The sequence below is a fragment of the Mus caroli genome, chromosome 4 (assembly GCF_900094665.2).
Source record: "Mus caroli chromosome 4, CAROLI_EIJ_v1.1, whole genome shotgun sequence".
Lineage (NCBI taxonomy): Eukaryota > Metazoa > Chordata > Mammalia > Rodentia > Muridae > Mus > Mus caroli.
In genome coordinates, this window is record NC_034573.1 from 116,320,477 (window position 1) to 116,342,648 (window position 22,172).

The window sequence follows — 22,172 nt, forward strand, 5'->3', positions numbered from 1 at the left end:
AAAAAAAAAAAAAAAAAAAAAAGATAGATGCCATGGTGTATACAGTACATTCTAGCATTCACGAGGCAACGAGGCAGACACTGGAGGATCCCTGGGCTGGCTGGCCAGCTTGTCTACAAACCAGTGAGCTCTGGGCTCAATAAGAGATCCTGACTGAAAAGATAAGGTGGAGAGTAATTGAGGAAGAGATGGGATAATGACCTCTATTCTACACACACACACACACACACACACACACACACACACACACACGAGATAGAGACAGAGACAGACATCAAAGCACAAGCCTAACATGCATTTCCCTAAACAAAGGAAAGAAAAAAAAATTACTCAGATCCAAGAATCGAAGAAAATCCTAAACAAGATAATCATGTATGAAATCATACCTGGATATATTTTAGCCAAACTACTGAAAAATCAAAACCAGGTGGCTCAGTGTTTAAGAGCACTGGCTGCTCTACCAGAGGCCCTGGGTTCCCAGCACCCACATGGTAACTCACAACTATTTGTAACTCCAGTTCTAGGGGATCTGATGCCCTCTTCTGGCCTCTTCTGGCACCAGGAACACAAGTGGTGTACAGACATACATGCAGCCAAAATATTTACTCATGCATACAAAATAAAAAATTAAATAGTAATGATAACTGAATATGGAGGTGGGGTATGTCTGAGAATACAGTTCAGTGGCAGCATGGTTTGTCTAGTATGCATGAGGCCCTGGATCCCATCTTCAGTACTGCAGAAACAAAGCAGTTGAATCTGATGCTACACTACTGGGAAAGCTAGTTTTAACTCAGAATGAGGACTTAACATTGATTCAGAACAGTAACCCAGGAGTTCTCTGAAAGCAGACACAATCTTATTTATCATCTCTACTCTCAGTATAAGTATGCACTGTTAACAGGACTTTGTCATGAGAGAAGAGCATGGGAGCAAGTTTTCATCAAGCATTTCTTGTAATGTTCAGTGACGGAGGAATGGCCAGACCCTACACTCATTTCAGCGTTCAGTTTTCACACTATTGTAGCATTGTACAGTGGTGGTGGCTGGGGGAACTGGCATTAATTTTGTACTTGGCACACACCAATCAGAGAGTTAGAGAACTTGATCTGTACCAACACATTATGATGACGATGATGATGACGATGATGACGGCGACAACGATGATGATGATGTGTGTGTGCGCGCACATATGCATGCGTGTTGAGCCCAAGAGAAGAGAGACAACTTCTCTTCAGTTGCATGGCTGAGTGGTAGAGCTGGCATCTGGATAAGGATGTCGCTGATGCAGGTGCCTGCCTTGTTCCAATGCACCATCTGCCCTTCTTGCTGCTTTTCCTGGGCCTATCACAGTGACATTTTCCTCTCCCATGTCCCTGGATCCAGTGTGTTCCTTCCTGACCCATTCTCCAGGCTGAAGCAAATTCACCTTCATGAAACATTTTATTGTTTAACGTGACTCAACCTGACTTCTCTTTCATCAGATGGGTTTAATTTGGTTGGGCATTTAGTGCCACTGAGAACCAACTTGTTATGTGAATGAAGCCATCTTCTGTTTCAAGTTGATTCAAACCAATCTGATCATTCTTAGCCTTATATGAATATATTATATGAATTTATTCTCAGGCTGGATTTTATTGTTGCAGAGGTGAAGGGCAGACATTACCTCAACATGAAGAGATAGGCCTCATGTTCCTCCATCTTACCACCAGGTCATGTGTTACAGTGACATCAAATCTCAGACTGAAACTGACACAGATTCAAATACTTATTAACAATCAGGTAAAATCATTCATACAATTCATAAGCTCAATAAAGTTTCAGCTCTTGGCTGGTGAGATGGCTCAGCAGGTAAGAGCACCCGACTGCTCTTCCAAAGGTCCTTAGTTCAAATCCCAGCAACCACATGGTGGTTCACAACCATCCATAACAAGATCTGACTCCCTCTTCTGGTGTGTCTGAAGACAGCTACAGTGTACTTACATATAATAAATAAATAAATCTTTAAAAAAAAAAGTTTCAGCTCTTGGTCATTGTCTTAGGGTTTCATTGCTGTGAAGAGACACCATGACCAAAGCAACTCTTATAAAAGGCAAACATTTAATTGGGGCTGGCTTACAGTTTCAGAGGTTCAGTCCATTATCATCACGGTGGGAAGCATGGAAGCATGCAGGCAGGCATGGTGCTGGAGGAGCCAAAAGTTCTGTATCTTGATCCAAAGTCCGACAGAAGGAGACTCGCTTCAGCAGACAGCTAGAAAGAGGCTCTTTCACTGGGTTGTAGCCTGAGCATAGGAGCCCTCAATGCCCACCTACACAGGGACACACTTCCACCCAAAACACGCCTATTCCAACAAGGCCACGCCTCCTAATCCACTTCCCATGGGCTAAGCATACTCAAACCACCACAGGCATTTTATGTACTATATATCAAGAACCTTTCACGCAAGCCTTACTTTAGGTAAATAAGACATTATGACAGGATTCATCTAGTCCAGTCAGAAATAGCAAATGGGATTCTTGGCTAAAAGGGGTGCAAAATCCTGAATAAAGAGCTAGTCTATCCATCTCTCTGAAGAATCTAATTCCTGGGCTGGAGAGATGGCTCAATGGTTAAGAGCTCTGACTGCTCTTCCAGAGTTCCTGAGTTCAATTCCCAGCAACCACATGGTGGCTCACAACCATCTGTACTGAGATCTGATGCCCTCTTCTGGTGTGTGTCTGAAGAGAGCTACAGTGTACTAGTATAAATAATAATAAATAAATTAATATTTTTTTAAAAGAATCTAATTCCTGGGCCCACCAGATTCTTCTCTCTAAACATTCAAGGGTGGGGATAGCTGTAAAAATCAATGCCTGGAGCCAAATCACACAACTTCTTTCCACCCATTTCACTCAGAAAAAACCATGGCCAATGCTGAAACACATTTAAGGGCCTTGTAGCAGTGACTGGAGGGAACGATCTTGTAGCAATTGCTACTGGAATGCAGGTTTATGATTGGAATTTCTCAAATACTTCTAACCACTCCTAGAGTGTAAAAGTATTTCTTTCCTTTTTTTCTTTTCTTTCTTTTCTCTTTCTCCCTCTCTCCCTCCCTTTCTCTCTTCCTTTCTTCCTCTCTCTCTCTCTCTCTCTCTCTCTCTCTCTCTCTCTCTCTCTTTCTTTGAGACTAGGTCTCATAGAGCCCAGGCTGTTGAATCCTCCTTCCAGCCTCTACTTCCCAGATTCTGTGATTACAGGCATGAATCTAGGGCTTTGCAAATGCTAGGCAAACATTCTGCCATGTCTGGAGTGTGTATTTCTTACTAAAATCTTCAAATGCTAAATATGGCTCTTGGAGTTTATATTAAAGGTAGTTAACACACATATATATCAACTTTAATGTACATTAAAACACTATGATTTGCCCATATACAAAATGTGTATAAAATATGTTACATTTTGTGTTGTGTATAATTTAAATAGTTTAAACAAATGCTAGAAATGGTAACATTTTCTTTGGAGTTCTTTTATGTGATAAGACAGGACAAGCTGATCCTTCCTTCCTTCCTTTCTTCCTTCCTTCCATCTTTTTGTTTGTTTTGCTTATTCATCTGGAGACTCACTGAATCTAGATGATCCAAAGGCATCAACCTGGCCTTGCCCATCCAATGTTCCATAACCTATGCTTTGTGTGCATATTCCATCCGCAAAGAAAGATGGCTTGGTTCTAGCAGACATTCAGGCTCCAATAACACTGCAGAGTGCTAGTGAGTTGGATTTAACCTTTCTGTCTCATTTGCTGTCTTCTTCCCCATCATAATCACCCACTCTTCCCACAGTCATTCCTTGAATAGTTCCTTAAACCTCTGGGTCCTTCCTACCTCCACGCCTTTGTTCATTCTACTTTCCCTGCCTAAATTATTCCTCTCCATTTCCTCTTTACCTATTTGAACGTTTCTCACTGACATTTAACAAACTTGCCCCCCACCCACCCACCAAATGCCAACCACATGTGCATCATGATGACAGCCATGAGAAACCTCTTGATTTACTAGTTGATACTCTAGTAAAACCATCCTCTGGGCTGATGGTGGGCACAGCGCTAGTCTGTCCAGTACTATCTGTCCCTTGTTAGCTGTAACTTTCCTGATAGACTTTAGCTATTTCACATATCTGAAAGGGCTCAGACATTAATCAACCTATAAAGTAGGTGCTAAGATTGAACAGGATGTAGAAATGGACCAACACTCCTCTTCCTTCTGTGGTAAAATCCTTTTCCTTAAGCATATATACCTAGATAAGTCTCCCTACATTGGCTAAGGCTTATACGATCAAAGTATACATATATATATATATATATATATATATATATATATATATACATATATATATACACGATTAGCTATTCTATACATAATATATGTGAATATGTGTAAAATATGTGACCTACATACATTATTTACATTTAAAAGCTATAGTTTGTTTCTCTCTATCACTTTCTCTCTCTCTCTCTCTTTCTCTCTCTCTCTGCCCATGGAAGACAAAAAGAGGGTGTCATATCCCCTAAGACTGGAGTTAAAGGCAGTTATGTGCCACCTGATGTTCGAGCTGGGAACTGAATTCTGTTCTACAAGAGCAGCAAATGCTCTTAACTGCTAAGCTCTCTCTCAAGTCCAGACTGATGTATATTGGTCAATCAAGTGTTAGGAATACTAATGTCTCAGTAATCTTTGTACTGAAATAAAACACCAGAGAAAACTCAATCCATCCAGGGCAGAGGAATTTCTGTTATACAGATTCATGGGCAGGAAACCAGGGAAGAAATGGAGCAGTAAAGGCAGTAAGTGAGTAGAACACGAAAAGCTGCTGAGCTAAGGTTCTCCGTACCGCTAGGATAACAGATGTGTGCAGCATCCTGTGTCTGCGGCCTTGGCATGCTCGGCAGGCATTCTAGCGCTTGAGCTACATTCAAATCCTCCTTTGCTTTCTCTGTCCTTCTGTCCCCATTTTCCCTCCTCTCCTGGCCTCAGGCCCACAATCTTCCTTCACCTCCTGAGTGATGAGTGAATTTTTTTTTCAAGACAGGGTTTCTCTGTATAGCCCTGGCTGTCCTGGATCTCAATCTGTATACCAGGCTGGCCTCAAACTCAGAAATCCATCTGCCTCTGTCTCCCAAGTGCTGGGATTAAAGGTGTGTTCCACCACTGCCCGGCCGAGCGAATTTTTAAAAAAGGTTTATTTATTTATTTTATTTATATGAGTACATTGTAGCTATCTTCAGACACACCAGCAAAGGGCATCAGATCCCCCTACAGATGGTTGTGAGGCACCATGTGTTTGCTGGGAATTGAACTCAGGACCTCAGGAAGAGCAGTCAGTGTTCTTAATTGCTGAGCCATCTCTTCAGCCTCTGATGAGTGAATTTTTACCTAGTGACCTGTATTCCTAGTTTTGATGGGTAGTATTGAAAGACTCTGAGAGGAGCCCCTCGCTCGGGGCTCAGGACAATAGCAGACCCCCAAGAACTCATGAGAGACCAAGCTTGATGCAAACCACATGAGGCTTTATTCAGGGAAAGCCAGAGCTCTGGGAATGACTCATATCCCATGCAGGGGTAGAGGAGTCTACCTCGAGGGGAAAGGGGTCCCAGTTTTTATAGGCCCTCAGGGGAGAAAGGAGAAGGGGGGAGTAGGGGATTTCCAGATCTAAACAATGTCTATTCTCAAGAAATGGGTATCGGAGGGGTACAAGGAAAGAGTCTGGTGCAGGTGTAGCAACTCAGGATTGGCCGAGCTGTGGTTGCTGGGGAGATTTTCTGACTCTCAGCAACCAATATCACAAACACCTGGCAATGGGCTTCATCAGTGGGCACACACACGGGTTCAAGGAATGGTCAAAACATTGGCAGACACACAGGTTCAAGGAGTGGCCAGAGCATTGTGCACCTCTATTTTTCTAAATCAGTGAAGCTAGTTCTGCTAACAGTGACATCTATCTTGCTAATTTCAGGGCTTCTGTGACCTTTTACATTCTGTCAGGATCTTTCAGTGTCTGTCACTAGAGTCACCTCTACTCTCACCCCTCAAAGCTAACCATCCAACCAGCACTATTAACTCTGCCTCCTTTTTCCAGTCCATCTCTCTTCCACTGTTGCTATCTTCAACCTAGTTCAAGTTCCAGTAATCTCCCAGAGACAACTGGTCTCTCTGCCTCCAGTCTAATCCCTTTTCCATTCACCTTTCACACACTGCTAGAGGAACCTTTCCCAGGCATATACATATGATTATATCACTCTCCTTATCCATTTCTACCCCCACTCCTCAACTGCCCCGTTTATTCTGTTTAAATTCTGAGTAGAACATTCCAGACATTTTGTTCCTCATGTAACTAGCGGCCTTCATTTTGGCCCCTCCTCCATCCTCACATCCATACCCTGTGCTCAAGTCACAGTGACCTACTTTCAGTTCCCCAAACACAACATGCTTTATCAAGCCCCTGCACATACATGGAAGGCTTTCTGCGCCAGCCGGAGGCACTAATTCATCTTTGAAATTCAGTGAGTGAGTCATTTTCCCTGACTTGCCCCAGCCATCGTCTGTCGCCAGCTATGGTTGCTTCTCCCTCCAGCTCTCCACAGTCGCTTGCACACATTTACATATTGCATATACTTGCTTGCTTGCCTGTCTCCAACTGGTCTCCAACTGGCAGTGGAGGGGTGTCTCTGAGAATAAGCTGGTTCTTATGTGTCTTTGCATGCTTCATGTCTATCGTGGGCTTAAAACAGGTGCTATGGAAAGAGCAGGTGACTCTTTTATAAGTACTTTAGGTTGGACAAAGTTGGGGCATAGGAGCCTCTCTACACAGAAAATAACCGGTTTGGATGCTGACTCACCCTGGAGAAAGGTCCTGTTTTGTTTTTTTTTGTTTGTTTGGGTTTTTTTTTTTTTTTTTTTTTTTTCTTTTTTTTTTTTTTTGATCACTCATTCAACAATTAAACTCCTATGTTTCAGGTCTCGCATGACTTTTTTTTTTTTTTTTAAGATTTATTTATTTTAGGCATATGAGTACACTGTTGCTGTCTTCAGACACACCACAAGGGGGCATCCAATCCCATTACAGATGGTTGTGAGCAACCATGTGGTTGCTGGGAATTGAACTCAGAACCTCTGGAAGAACAGCCAGTGCTCCTAACCGCTGAGCCATCTCTCCAGCTGTTTCGTTTTTTTCTTTTTCTTTCCTTCTCTTTCTTTCCTTCTCTTCCTTTCCTTCTCTTTCTTTCTTTCTTTCTTTCTTTCTTTCTTTCTTTCTTTCTTTCTTTCTTTCTTTCCTTCTTTCCTTCTTTCTTCCTTTTTCTTTTCTCTTTCTTCCTTTCTTTCTTTCTTTTTTTGTTTTTGTTTTTGTTTTTGTTTTTGTTTTGTTTTTTAAGAATTAGCAGGAGGTATTGTGTTAAACAAGAAAACCAGATGTGTCCTTAAGGAAGGATATTCTGTAAAAGCTTTAAAGCTGTTTGAAATTACATTATGAAAAAAAAAAGTTTGAAGTTCAGTGCTTGGTCTACCAAAGACAAGTTTGATTAAATAACTCTTCGAACAATCTTACAGAGATTCTCCTTCTCAACTACATCCCAAGCCTTCTGTACGTGGCTTCAGATAAGAAAAGTGGGGTATCGGGATGCTGAAAAGATGCCTTAGAGGCTAAGAGCACTTGCTGCTCTCACCTCTGCCTGGGGATTTACAGTCCCTTTAACTCCAGCTTCAGAGGGTTCTAGTCCCAGACTCCACATGCTAGAAGGAGAATACTGATCCTTACAAGTTGTTATCAGTTCTCCACATGGGCCAGGGCCGCCCCTCCACCAAAAAAAAAAAAAAAAAAAAAAAAAGTAGAATAACATTACTGAAACTTACCACTGGGTGGCAGTGCTTCTCCATAAATAAGGTGTCACAGGCCTTTAGAGCAAATCAGTTCGTAAATTCTACAGAATTTATAGTAAAGCTATAGTAACATGATAGACTATTTTTCGAAAAGAAAGGAAAAGAAAAGAAAGGAAAGGAAAGGAAAGGAAAGGAAAGGAAAGGAAAGGAAAGGAAAGGAAAGGAAAGGAAAGGAAAGGAAAAGAAATCTAGAGACATATCAGGGAGGGAGAGCATTTATTTAGCATGGATGAGGCCCCAGCTTTGATTCTCAGCACAAAACCAAGAGTCAAAAATAGCATTGTAGGTGTCTCTTCAAGCTTTCTTACTGTTTAGCCCTGTCTTGTTCATTTCCATGGAACAAATAATAACAGAACACTTGGGAATGGCACGAATGTGTTAAGTTCCATTTTTCTCATATGCTTGTAATCTCGGCATATTTATTTATTTGTGTGTGTGTGTGAGAGAGAGAGAGAGAGAGAGAGAGAGAGAGAGAGAGATGCTAGTGCTGCATACGACATATGTGGGGAGATCAGAGGATAACTTCGAGGAGTCTCTCCTTCCCATCCACTGTGGATTCTAGGGACAGAACTCGCCTAGGCTCTAGGGTGGTTGAGGCCTCTGCTGTAAGCACCTTCACCTGCTGATCCATCTTGCTGGCCTAGAACTGATTTGTAAATATTGATTCTGTGTGCTAAGTCAAGATCCAAAGTGCCTAATTTTAGAAGTATAGGCTAACAGATAAAAGTAATTTTTATTTATTTTGGTATATATGGGTATTTTGCTTGAATGTATGTCTGTGCTCCACATCTATGCCTGTTGCCCATGGAGACCAGAAAAGGGTATCAGAGCTCCTGGAACTGGAGTTATGAATAGTTTTGAGCTGCCATGTTGGTGATAGGAATTGAACCAGGGTTCTCTGGAAAAGCAACCAGTGATCTTAACCTTTGAACTGTCGTTCCAGCCCTCAGAAATAATTTTTTAGACAGAAATGTTATTTGGGGCAACAGAACAGGAGAAGGGAGATTTTGGAGGATGCTCTCGGTGAGCCTGGAAATCATAAAGAGCAGGTGATGGTGAACTCAAGACGATCATATTACTTCCCTTACACGCTTACTCCAAAGATTAAGAAAATGATGATTATAAAATTCTGCCCACTGTTTGTCACAAACTGTATGGCCAATAAAAGTCAGCCCTCCAAATGCTGGAGGAAGTGCTTCAGATAGATGCATATTTGTGAATCATTGATGTATACGGTCATAGTAAAATAGCCTTTTTTTAAAAAGGGGGGTAAAATATGAGGATGGGACTCTTTTTGTATTTTCTGGAAGCCTGGAGATTACTACCAGGGAGGGCCTCATGCAAACTAACTAAGCAAGAGCTCTACTACTGAGCTGCATCCCCAGCTCAAGACCCTTAGGGGTGTAGAAGTGGGCGGAGATATGTAGAAATGGAGCTGCTTTTTATCTGAATGTGTATTCAGATAAGGTTGGAAACTTTAAAGGGGAGACCAGTGTCAGAGATGACTGTCATCCCCGGTATCCTCTGAGGAGATTCTAGGGATGTGAGGTTTTCCGTGCTAAACCTGGGAAAGTCCTAAGCAAACTGGACAGAGTTGGTCACCATACCAGAATAGGTGAAGTGGGGGTGGGGGTGGGGTGGGGGGATTGGGTGGGATGGAGGATAATAAATACTCAGATCTTTCTTTCCCTGTGCCAGCTGGTCTCTTTAAATAACTTTGTAAGGAGTTTTAACACTGGCTTGACCATTCAGAAGACAAAAGACAAGTCAACTGGGACAATACAGTCCAGAAAGGACAGTCTTGCCTGCCTATAGAACATGGGAAAGAAAAGACAGAGAATCCACCCAAAGAGGTAAAAACATTAACACTGCAGGTTAGGATTGCTCCAGGGAAAAAATTGATGGAGAAAGCCTTCATTGGGGTCTAAGATTCCCTCAGCAAAAAATTCAGGTGTGGGACCCTCCCAGATTCCTGGGAACTTCTTCCCAGTTCACTTCCTGCATTGAAATTTCTCTCCTCTAATTGCATACGGGACGACCCATGGAACGAAGTCAAAGGTCAAAAGTCCAAGAACACCATTCGCAAGATATCTTCTTTCTAAGCCATAGCGCGGGATCTCTTCGCTCCCCTAGAACCCCCAGACACCCCAAAGCCACTCCTAGATCTGTTTGACAAGCGCAGCCACAACCCGCCAAACAAACGCAAATTACATTTGCCGGGCCGGCAAGAGGCGTCTCCTGATTGGCAGGGCGATAGGGGTGGGGCCTCGGAGGGAAACCCTCCCTCGGATTGGTGCAAACCATCGAGGTTGAGCGCTGTACCGCGTCTGGGCGCGAAAGCTCGAACTTCGCTGCCGAGCTGGAGACGGCGGGAGCTGTCGCCGTCAAGTTGAGGTTACTGCGGACACGTTCTCCTGGAGCTGTGCGGAAGGGAGGCCGGAATCATGACCGGCGTGGTGGGTCCTGAGGTGAGTTTAGGCTCTGGTCCGGGCTGTGGAGGCCTCTCGCTGAGGGCCGGGTGGGACAGGCGACCCAGCAGGGCCGGAGCGCCGAGCCGGGAGGACTACAATTCCCGGCGTGCACCGCTCCGAGACCACTGGACTGGGTCTGGGGGCCTCTGGAGGGTCTCCATCTGGCTTCCCGCGCTCGGTCCCCACAGCTTCTGGTTCGGCGGCGCGCGCCGTTGTCCGCCCGGCCGGGTCCTCAGCTTGTCACTGCAGCCCGCCTTGCTCTTTGGCGCGTTTCCTGCCGCGCAAGCTCCCTTTACAGCATCCCCAGGAAAAAAAAAAGGCCTTGGCCAGCCTGGCCTGGGAGTTGTGGGGTGGGAGTCTCTGTAAGCACAGGGTGAGGGGTATACGCAGATGGAACTCTGGTTCTGGAAGGAACTTGTGAGGGTGTCGCGCGTGGGTCCACAGTCTTTGCCTACAGTGGCCTGGCTCGCAGCGTCCTTCCAGTAGCTGGTGACTCACTAGTGGAATTTGGCCATAGAAAACCTTTTCCGTGATCTGTGTTCTTTTCTGGAGCCAGGACTAGGGCCAAATAGTTGCCTTGGGAACAGATTTAATGGGGTACCAGAAAGACCTAATCACCAAACCAAAGCCTTTTTGTTTTGTTTTGTTTTGTTTTTTTGAGACAGGGTTTCTCTGTGTAGCCCTGGCTGTCCTGGAGCTCACTTTGTAGACCAGGCTGGCCTCGAACTCAGAAATCCTCCTGCCTCTGCCTCCCGAGTGCTGGGACTAAAGGCGTGCGCCACCACGCCTGGCTACGAAAGCCTAATTTTGACATGAAGTTTTCATGATTAGATATTGAACAAAATATCAGACTTTAATCAAGATCTCATCGTGCACCAACCTGTCTTTTTGCCTCACTAGGATTAAGAAAAAAGCCTTAATTTAAATAACATTATTTTCAAAAGGTGGCTGACTTCATAAGCCACACTTTGGCTGACTCTTACTAGAAAGAGAGAAAGAAAAAAAGAAAGAAAGAAAGAAAACATAAAAGTAGGAAACAAAGACAGGGAGGCAAAGTTAGAAGAATGGTATGTGAGCACAATTACTACATGAGTGAGTGTGTGTGTGTGACTATCACAGTGGGATCTGAAGAATGGCTCATAAATAAAGACATTTGTTTTGAAGCCTGACAGCGTGACTTCTATCCCCAGGACTCACCTAGTAGAGGAGATTAGATTTTTGCAAGTTGTCCTCTGTCTTCCTTCGGTGCTCTATAGCACACCACTCCCTCTCTAAATGTGCCTACACACACATGCAAAATAATGAAAAAGGGGGCTAGAGTGGTGGCTCATCTGCTAAGCGCACTTGCTGCTCCTCCAGAGGACCTGGATTGGGTTCCTGGCGCCCACAACCATCTGTAATTCCAGTTCCAGAGAATCCAGTGTCCTCTTCCGACTTTCATGAGTATCAGGTTTGCACTCAGTGCCCTTACATACATGCATGCATACATACATACATACTCCTACACATAAACAAAGTAAATCTTTTTTAAAAATTTTTTTAAAAGGGACTGGAGAGATGGCTCAGTGGTTAAGAGCCCTTGCTGTTCTTGCAGAGAATCCTAGTTCAATTCCCAGGGTCCACATCATGACTGTAACTACAGCTCTAGGGTGTCTCATGAACCTTTTGACCTCCACAGGCACTTCATGAATATGGTGCACAGACATATATGCAGATGAAACACTTAAGAAATTAATAAATCTTCTTTTCAATTGAAAAAAAACCCGAAAAACCAAGCGAATCTGATTTGTGCAATTGATGTGTTTAATAAAAGTAAATGGAGCTGTTCAGTTAGTATCCTGTAGCAATTAGTCATCCTGTAGCAATTAGTCTCGGTTTGTGTGTGTTTGGTTTTGGCCTGTGACTTTAAATGTCATCTGTGTGTTACACTGTCCCGTTTTGGTTCTTCCCAGTTGCAGCTGATGTCCCCACACTGTGTGTCCCCATATATACTCAGCTCTGTCTCCTCCTTGTTAATGCTAGGTTTATTCTCATTCTCTAGGTTAACCTGGAAGTCAACGATCTAAAACTCCTTTCACAAGAAGCAGCAGACAGTACTGTAGACAGTGGACAGGGCAGCTTTGAAACACTCGAGCCCTTGAGTGAAAGAGGTTTGTAATATATGTTATGTTAATTTTAGGAATAGAATGTGGGGTCCTGGGTTGTGAGTGATTTCAGTTAATCTCATTATTTTCTTGACTTATCGAATTAAATTGTTAGTGCCCCAACTTTATTATTTATTTTCTTTATAATAAATAAAAAAAAATAGCAGTGCTTACATATATTTTTAAAGAACATCCATTCCTGTTATATAACAGGAATAAATAATATGTTATTTTTTTAGTTAAAAATAGATAAAATGTCTAATAGTTACTTCATTGCTGGTTAAATGCATTCACTATAGAACAGGATTTCTAACACCTGCCAGGATGATTAGAACAACTCTACACATTATACATGTATAAATGTATGTAATTACATTTCTTAGCAAGAGAGGTTTTGCCACAGAAATTTCTATTAAATATATTTTTAGATAGGCTTTGCTTCAGTGAGTTCTTAATGGCAGTTGTGTAATCCCACAAGGTGATATATCACAGGTGTAATTAAATATGTTTTAAGTAGCTTGGAAGAAGGACAAAAGATTGGGGGATTGGGTGCCTTCTTTTTAAAAAAAAAACACCGTTTCCTCCAGATTCTGATGAAGAGATTTTTGTGAGCAAGAAACCGAAGAGCAGGAAAGTGTTACAAGACAGCGATTCTGAGGCTGAGGACAGAGACGATGCTCCGGAGAAACCCACCTACGACGACAGCGCAGAGGACACTAAGGAGGACTTACACTCAGGGCAGAGTCAGAGCAGAAGCCTTCTCAAAGCCCTGGCTGACAGTGATGAGGGTAACATGGGGGAAACTCCGAGTCAGGAGAGTCCTGAGACTCAAGGGGCTCCTTCCTTGGAGCCAGGCCACCAGACAGGACACTCTGTGGGCTTCACCACCAACAGAAAGCTCTCCAAAACGCTCCACAGAGAAGGAGCTGAGGGAAAAGCAAAATCCAAGAGACGGCTGGAGAAAGAGGAGAGAACAATGGAGAAAATCAGGAGACTGAAAAAGAAGGAAACAAGATGTGAGGTATACTGAAATTTTCTGACCTTTGTAACTGTTGTTATTGTTATTTTTGATCAGGGTCTCACCACGGAGCCTTCACTGTCCTGGAAATCACTCTGTAGACCAGGCTGGCCTCGAACTCACAGAGACTCGACTGCCTCTGCCTCCCAAGTGCTAAGATTAAAGGCGTGCGCCACCACTGCCGGGCTGTTTCTTCCTTTATTTTTATTTTATGTGTATGTGTTTACGCCTGTGTACCATGTGGATGGTGTAGGTGCCTGTGGAGGTCAGAGGTGTCAGATCCTCTGGAACTAGAGTTTCAGGCAGTTGGGAGCCACCAAGTGAGAGTTCTGGGAACTGAACCTGGGTTCTCTGAAACAGCCCAAGATCAACTTTTTAATTCCATGTGTAAGTGAGAACATGTGGTGTGTCTCTTTCTAGCTTGGCATAATGTCCTAGTTCTATCAACATTGCTGCAAATGACACAATTTCTTTTTTTTTTTTTTTTTATTGGGTGAACAATATACCCTTGAGTATGGATGAATATTTTATGTATCTGCTTGTTGAGGTACATTCTAAAAACTAACTAGGTTTTGTTTTTTTAGGTAGGTTGATATTTTAGAAACATAGATTTTAATTCCTGATAATTGTTTCTGCACACAAAATATAGCTTTAAATTGACCTCTTTGCATAAAGAGTGCTGGTTATGTAATTTGCAATTATTGATCTTCTTTGCCATTGTAGATGCATTAAGGACATTTCCAAATAAATGGGGTATTGTTTTCTTGGTGTGTTCTTGTAGTAATTCTTCATTACTGTTCCTCTGATGAAGTTGACTTTTGAGAGAATTTTTAATGACACATGTATCAATCAAAAGTTTACTTGTTAATTAAAAAATTATCCTCATTTTATTTATTAAAAGTTTACTTGCCGGGCAGTGGTGGCACACGCCTTTAATCCCAGTACTTGGGAGGCAGAGGCAGGTGGATTTCTGAGTTCGAGGCCAGCCTGGTCTACAAAGTGAGTTCCAGGACAGCCAGGGCTACACAAAAAAACCTCCCCCAAAAAAAAAAAAAAAAGGTTACTTATTTTATGAGTACACTGTTGCTGTCTTCAGACACACCAGAAGAGGGCATCAGACCCCATTATAGATGGTTGTGAGCCACCATGTGGTTGGTGGGAATTGAACTCAGGACCTCTGGAAAAGCAGTTAGTGATCTTAACCACTGAGCCATCTCTCCAGCCCATCCTCAAATTTTATAAAGTAATTAATCACTCCATACGTATTTAGTTGATTTTTCAAGACATATTTACTGTTTGCTAAGTAAATATTGGGTAGTTATATAAAAACCACAGCTTGAGTTTCAAAGGGTAAGTGTAAGTTAGGAGCCAGTGAGAATGTTCCAGATGAGAGACAGTTAAATTACCATATGCTGCTGTGAGAGGCTAGGCTTCAAAGTGGTTTGATTGTGCATTCTCTTTCTTGTCTAGGAAAGCGATGCAGACCGGCCGCTTAATGACAGTGGCTGCCTCCTTGAAGATAGTGATCTTTTTGAAACAGGTTTGGAGGAAGAAAATGACTCTGCACTGGAAGATGAAGTGTCGTTAGAGTCAATAAGGGCAGCTGTAAAAAACAAGCTGAAAAACCGCAAGGCAAGTCGAAGGCCAGCCCAGCCACGGCGTCAGTCTCTGTTTCACTGTTGCATTTATTGTTGGAGCTTGCAGGCTTTAAACTTAAAATACTTTTCTGTATGTGGGTGCTTTGCTTGCATGTATGTCTGTGTGTGCATACAGTGCCCATGGAGGCCAGAAGAGGGTGTTAGATTCCTTGGAACAGGAGTTACAGATGACTGTAAGCTGTCTTGTGGGTGCTGGGAACGAACCTTGGTCCCTTGTACTTGGTTCTGTGGGCAAGATGGTTTCTGTCCAAGTGTGTGGACTGAAGTTCAAATCTTCAGAGCCCAGATCACAAAGCCATGTGTGGTCATGAGCCGTAGTCCAGCACTGGGTTGCTGGGACTTGGTGAAGAGACCCTGTCTCAAGGAAGTGGGGGAGTGGGGAGGGATAAGAGAGTAGGACACCTGGTAGCCTTCTCTGGCCTCCATGTGTACACCAGTACACAAATAAACAAATACAACAAACATGTATATACACACATACCGAAACAAAAAAGAGGAATATTTTAGCTAGGTTTATTACTGTTGCTGTAATAAACACCATGGCCAGAAGCAACTGGGGAGGAAAGGGTTTGTTTTAGCTTATAGTTGTTGTAGCCCAGCGTGAAGAGAAGTCCAGGAGGAGCAGGAGCAGGAGTCTTGGATCAGTGCTGCTTATTACTAGCTTACTTTTCAGATCTTGCTCAGCCTGCCTTTTTTTCCCTTTTAATTAATTAATTAATTAACATCCCAATGGCTGCTTCCCCAGTCCCCCACACAGTTCTTCCCCCCATCTCCTGCTTCCTTTCTCCTCTTAGAGGGTAGAGGCCCCTCCTGGGTATACACACTACACACACACATACACGTCAAGTCTCTTCAGGGTTAGGAGCATCCTCTCACACCAAGGGCAGACAAGGGGAACGGATTCCACAGACTGGTAACAGTTTTAGGAACAGCTCCCACTCCAGTTGATGGGGACTCCCATGAAGACAGAGCTGCATATCTGTTACATATGTGTGGTTTGGGGGACTAGGTCCAGCCTGTGTATGCTCTTTGGCTAGTGGTTCAGTCTCTGAGAGTCCCAAGGGTCCAGGTTAGTTGACTTTGTTCATCTTCCTGTGGAGTTCCTATCTCCTTTAGGGTCCTCAATCCTTCCCCCAGCTCTTCCATGAGCAGCCTGCCCTTTGATACAAGCTGGGACCACCTGTCCAGGGATAGCAACTTCCACAGTGGGCTGGGCTTCTTCTCCATTCAACATTAATAAGACAGTACCCACACAGACTTTTCCTTAGGCCAAACTTACAGAGGCATTTTCTCAGCCTGGGAGGCTTAATGAAACCCTGTCTTTAATTGAAATTTGAGACCAGGGGATTTATCTCAGTCGTAGAACACTTGCCTAGCATGTGCTAGGCCCTGAGTTCTACTCCTTATACCAACAAGAGAAAAACATCTTTTTATCTGAGTTTAGTTTTGTCTTTCTTTAATCGATTTGCAATCTTTTAGAAAAAGGAGCCATCTCTGGAGAGTGAGGCTTTTTCATTAGAAGACGGAAATGAGTTATCCAAAGGCAGTGCGAGGAAGGTAAGGCACACCCCTACCCACTGTTTGTACTGTCTCTTTCCACAGAGGAGTGGCTGTTTCTCAAGATGAATATCGTATCTTATTTGAGTCCCTTGGTAACCAAGCTCTTTCCTCTTTCTTTATATTTACTTCTTTTTAAAAGATTTGTGCTATTTTTATATGTATATGTTTTGCCTATATGTCTGTCCGTGTGCCACATATTAATTTTTATGTGTATGTGTTTTGTCTGCATGTGTGTGTACCACATGTGTTTTGCCTGTGCGTATCTGTATGTGTGTCTATTTTATGTACATGTGTCTTGCCTGTATAGTGTCTGTGCACCACGTCTTTCTTTCTTTCTTTCTTTCTTTCTTTCTTTCTTTCTTTCTTTCTTTCTTTCTTTCTTTCTTTCTTTCTTTCTTTCTTTTTTTTTTTTTTTTTTTTTTTTTTTTTTTTTTTTTTTTTTTTTTTTTTGGTTTTTCGAGACAGGGTTTCTCTGTGTAGCCCTGGCTGTCCTGAAACTCATTCTGTAGACCAGGATAGCCTCGAACTCAGAAATCCACCTGCCTCTGCCTCCCAAGTGCTGGGATTAAAGGCATGGACCACCACTGCCTGGCTCACCATGTGTTTCTTTACATGTGTTTTGCCTGCATGTATGTCTGTGTACCACATGCATGCGGTGCCTAGTGGCCAGAAAAAGGCATCCCAGCCCTTGAACCTGGAGTTACTGATGATTGTGAGCTACCACATAGGTGTTGGGAACTAAACCCGGATCCTCTGCAAGACAAGCAGGTGCTCTTAACCACTGAGCCATCTCTCTGTCATGCAAGAGGTTTCTGTGTACACAGCAGGAACAGAAATAAATATGGTTCATTAGGATAAATTTGTTTTCGGAGACTTGCTAATAAATACACTCCTTATTCTTGTATTGAGTGTTTAGTGCCAATTCCTTCTCTTCCTGTTTTCTTGGAGACAAAGACTCTTCAGGAATAAATATCTTCCTGGAAAACACCATTAATGTAGTTTCACTTTGTTTTGTTTTTAAGGAAAGAAAGGCAGCGAGGTTAAGTAAGGAAGCATTAAAAAAACTGCATAGTGAGACCCAGCGTCTGGTCCGAGGTAATACAAACCATGCAATGCAGCACGATCGGGTTTGGTTTGCTTTGCTTTGCTTTGTGGTTTTTTTTTTTTCGGTCAGCTCGTCTTGGATGTTGGGGAGTTGGTTTGTTAACACTCATAATGTGAATTCATATCACATGAGTGTGGTATGAAATTTAGAGTTAAACTTGATAAATGTCCATTGTTTCCCAAGCCCTTGGACCATTAATATAAACAGAAAATTTGCAGAACTGTGGTAGAGCTAAAGAGGACCTGTTTTTAAAAATATTTTAAATTATATGTTGGTGTATGTATGCGTGTGGGGTGGTGTATATATGAGTGTAATTGCCCAGAGGCCAAAAATGTCAGATCCTCTGGAGCTCGACTTCTGTAAGCGGCTGACCTGACGGGTTCTGGGAACTGAGCTCTGATCCTCTCTCAGAACATGAGTGCTCTGTGCTCTCCTCCCTAGAGAGGAAACTTGTCAATGGACTGGCTACATCCAGATCCCTGTAGGAAGTTTGAAACACATGAGATTATTTGCGATATATAAAGGATTCTGTTTGAAATGGGATCCAAGAATATATATTTGTTAAAAAGCATTCTGATTTGTTTTGCCTGGCATATGGCCCAAGACCCTTAGGTTGTTTGAAGCTGAGAGGATTGAAAGTTTGAGGTCAGCATGGATGATACAGCAAGCTCCAGGCCAGCCCGTGTCACCTATTACGTCCTTGTTTCATAACAGAAGAAACACAAAAGCCAGTTATCTTTTAGGAGTTTGCTGGTGTTTGGCTCTTGTCCTTGGTAAACGCAGGACTGTTTTCTGTCTCATGGTAGCTTTGTTTTATATTATTTGGTTAACTGAATATGAAGTGACATTTCAGAATATGCACATGAGTATTTCCTTGTTTTGTTCCATTTTTTTAGAATCTGCACTTAATCTTCCGTATCATATGCCTGAGAGTAAAACTATTCACGATTTCTTCAAACGTAAGCCCCGGCCCACGTGCCAGGGCAGTGCCATGGCCCTGCTAAAGTAAGAACCTGCTTTCCTTGTGGTTACAGTCCCAGTGAATGTTCAGTTTCGTAGCATCTGGTATAAAATTTAGACTCCTTAGTCCCTTAACTAATTTAAACCACGCATTCTGTGTTGGGAGATGAGAGCACTTCACAGTGAGAATTTTCAGTTCCACCTCTTATCCCTTCTTCTAGGTCATGTAAGTATCAGTCGGGCCATTACAAGGAAACCATACACCCTGCAGATGCAGCTGGAATGGGTGCTGAGGACTCCAGCAGAGGTTCTGAGCAGAGGACAGGGGCTGGAATTGCAGCGGAAACTAATGTTCTCTCTGAGGTCTCAGAAGAAGCCGGGATCTCTGCTGGATCAGATGAGGCTTGTGGGAAGGATCCGGTAAGACGAGGAGAGCTGGAAATTGAGGAGACTGCGAAGCACAGTGATGACAGACCTTATTCTCCTGGGGACAGATCCATGTCACAGCAAGAACCCTCCATCCCCAGGATCGAAGACAATGAGGGGCATCAGGCTGGAGACCTCACCGAATCTGACCCTCCTGCCCTGGAGGGAGAAGAACTGAAAACAGTAGAAAAAACAGACGCAAAAGAGGGAATGCCTGAACAGAAAACCCAGTCTGCAGCGGCAGGGGCAGCAGCGGCGGCGGCGGTGGTGCCACCTGAAAAGGTGAGACGATTCACCGTGGACCGACTTAGACAGCTGGGAGTGGATGTTTCCAGTCAACCTCGGCTGGGCGCTGATGAAGATTCCTTTGTGATACTTGATGAACCTAAATCCAACAGAGGTAACCCTTGAAACAGGGAAGATTTTCTGGGGTGGTTCCTACCTGCAACTTTTGCTGCTGTGGAAGATGGGGAGCGTGGGAGAAGCCAGTGATTGCACGTGATCTTCTAGATGCACTAGAAGTGGGCAGAATCCTGTTCAGATGAGGTTGGCAGAGTGTCAGGGTAATCTTTTAAGTCTTTTTTCAGATGGGAACCTGGTGGTAATTAACATACTGAGGAGGCATACTGCTGTTGGGTTATGGTATTTAGGAATTTATTTCTGCCTTTTCAACTTAAACACCTGAATTTTTCTATGACCCTGTGTCAAATCTTATATTAAATCAATCATTCATAAAAACATTTCATTTTTGACACCCAGAGAGAAACACTTTGATCCACTTAAATTGTCTGCAAAATTGAATTTCTTCCTCCACCCCTACACTCAACAGATACTAAACTATCTGCTGTATTTATAAAATGCTCTACTCCTTTCTGGGCTGACAGAGCAAGGTCACCTGTAACCTTGTAAGAGTCCTGTTTGCAATGGAGGCATTCTGTCACACATTCAGGTAAATCAGATACCTAGCCCTCACTTATGGTACTTTCACCGCAGGACCTGGGAAGATAGCTCACTGGTTAAGAGCACTTGTTGCTCTACCAGAGGACCAGAGGGAGTTTGAGTCCCAGCGTCCATGTCTGGTGGATCTTAACTCCCTGTAACTACAGCTCCAGGGACTCTGACATTCTCATGTCTCATGTTTCTCTGGCTAGCCTCAAACTCACTGTGTAGCCATGGAGGACCTTGGCCTTCTGAGTACTGGGATTGCAGGCATACCTGGTTAGTGGGTTGCTGGGGATTAAACCTAGGACTTCATGCATGCTAGGCGACCACTCTGCCAATTGAGTCACATCCCTTCCCTAGCATATATTACAAACTGTTTAACCGAGTATCCAGTATTTAGTTGTTGAAACAGGATCTCTTTGTGTAGTCCAGGCTAGCCTTAAACTCCCAGCTCTCCTGCCTCTCCGTCATAGTGTTAGGAATTGGTATGTGCTGGCGCTCAGACCTGGGCTCTCTCCAACCCTTCTTAGAAAGAAAAAGGAAAGACACACTGTATGGTTCAGGCGCTATATGAAAGGTATATTGAAATAGTGTATTCAAATAAAAAAACTAAAGAAGCATTCACATGGTGGTAACTAAAGCCCTTAACATCAAGACTGTTCCAGTCAGCAGCAACTTGTTGGCAGGTGCTATGTCAGCCACAGGGTCTGGTGTATATGCTTGGTGGCTTTGTTGAATAGATGGGCTTTATGGGCTTGTAGAGGTGAGAGAATGATATTTTAGGAAGATTTTTTTTTTAACTTTTTTTCTTTGAGTTAAGGTCTCACTATGTAACCTTGACTATCCCAGAACTCATGGTGTAGATGAAGCTGGCCTCAGACTTGCAGCCTTCCTCCACCCCTGCCTCCCAAGTCCTGGAATTACAGGGGTGCACTCCCAGCATGCCTGAGAAGGACAGTTTTAGAAAGGACAGAAGAGGCTCTGCACAGTACATATTGAGAGAAGATGAGAGTTTGATTAGACTAGTATACAGCTAAGGGTTATGTAACACAATTAGCATAGATTCATTAGCAGAGGACAAGAAGGAACTGCTCCCCACAGCACTGAGGAAACCTGTTGCTAAATGACTCTAGGAATTACCTAAGATGTCTGTAAGCCGGCCTGAGCTGAGATACGGGAGGAGACATTTGAGAACATACCATGTTAAACACTAGTAGATGATTTCTTCCTTGATTCTTATAGGCCTGCGAGGTTACTTTGCAAAATGAAACTGAGGCCGGGGAGTTGGGCCATTCTTCCAGCATGACACTTCGCTTATATAGAGCTTAGTGCAAAAGCTGCCACAGGGTGCACACTTTCTTTTAACTCAGCATGCTTTCCAGCCAGGTGCGGTAGCTCACTGCGCTTTAATCCAAGCATTTGGGAGGTAGAGGCAGGCTGATCTCTGGGAGATCTCAATGCTAGCTTGGTCTACATAGAGTTCCAGGCCAACCAGGAATAGAGTTAAGACCCTGACTCAAAAAAAAAAAAAAAAGTTTTTTTCATTTAAATATGATTGACATGAAAGTTCGGTTTCCAGAGCAGTCTTTTTCATTGTATTCTATGCCAGACCTTGGAGTCTGTCCTGCAGTAAACTTAGATTTAGCATTTGGTTTGACACTGTGTGTGCAAGGAAGGCCCAACCCCTCTCTTCAAGGAAATGGAAATATAATTGAGAGAGGCAAGCAGACCATTGTGGGACTGGGTGGTAAGTAAAGCGATCAGTTTGTGTCCCTGGAGAAGATGCATAGGAGCCGTACAGCACGTGACACTTGGATTGGAGATTCTGGGACGTTTTGGAAAGAAAGAGGGAGAGGAAAAGAGAAAGAGTTGTAATGAGAATTTTGGTTTCTTTAAAAACAAAGAAATAGCCAGGCGTGGTGGCACACGCCTTTAATCTCAGCACTTGGGAGGCAGAGGCAGGCGGATTTCTGAG

General features: G+C 43.2%; 1 protein-coding gene across 1 annotated transcript in view; it reads left to right on the forward strand.

Annotated features, from left to right (window-relative positions):
* Window positions 1-10,230: 10,230 nt before the first annotated feature.
* Clspn (claspin) overlaps window positions 10,231-22,172 on the forward strand; it is a 36,754-nt gene continuing 24,812 nt past the window's right edge. Inside the window, exons 1-8 of the mRNA XM_029476407.1 lie at window positions 10,231-10,381; window positions 12,426-12,534; window positions 13,116-13,549; window positions 15,017-15,178; window positions 16,684-16,761; window positions 17,787-17,859; window positions 18,766-18,874; window positions 19,051-19,655. Of these exons, the coding sequence (XP_029332267.1) occupies window positions 10,358-10,381; window positions 12,426-12,534; window positions 13,116-13,549; window positions 15,017-15,178; window positions 16,684-16,761; window positions 17,787-17,859; window positions 18,766-18,874; window positions 19,051-19,655 (1,594 nt within the window). The 5' untranslated portion in view covers window positions 10,231-10,357. The remainder of the gene's footprint in view (window positions 10,382-12,425; window positions 12,535-13,115; window positions 13,550-15,016; window positions 15,179-16,683; window positions 16,762-17,786; window positions 17,860-18,765; window positions 18,875-19,050; window positions 19,656-22,172) is intronic.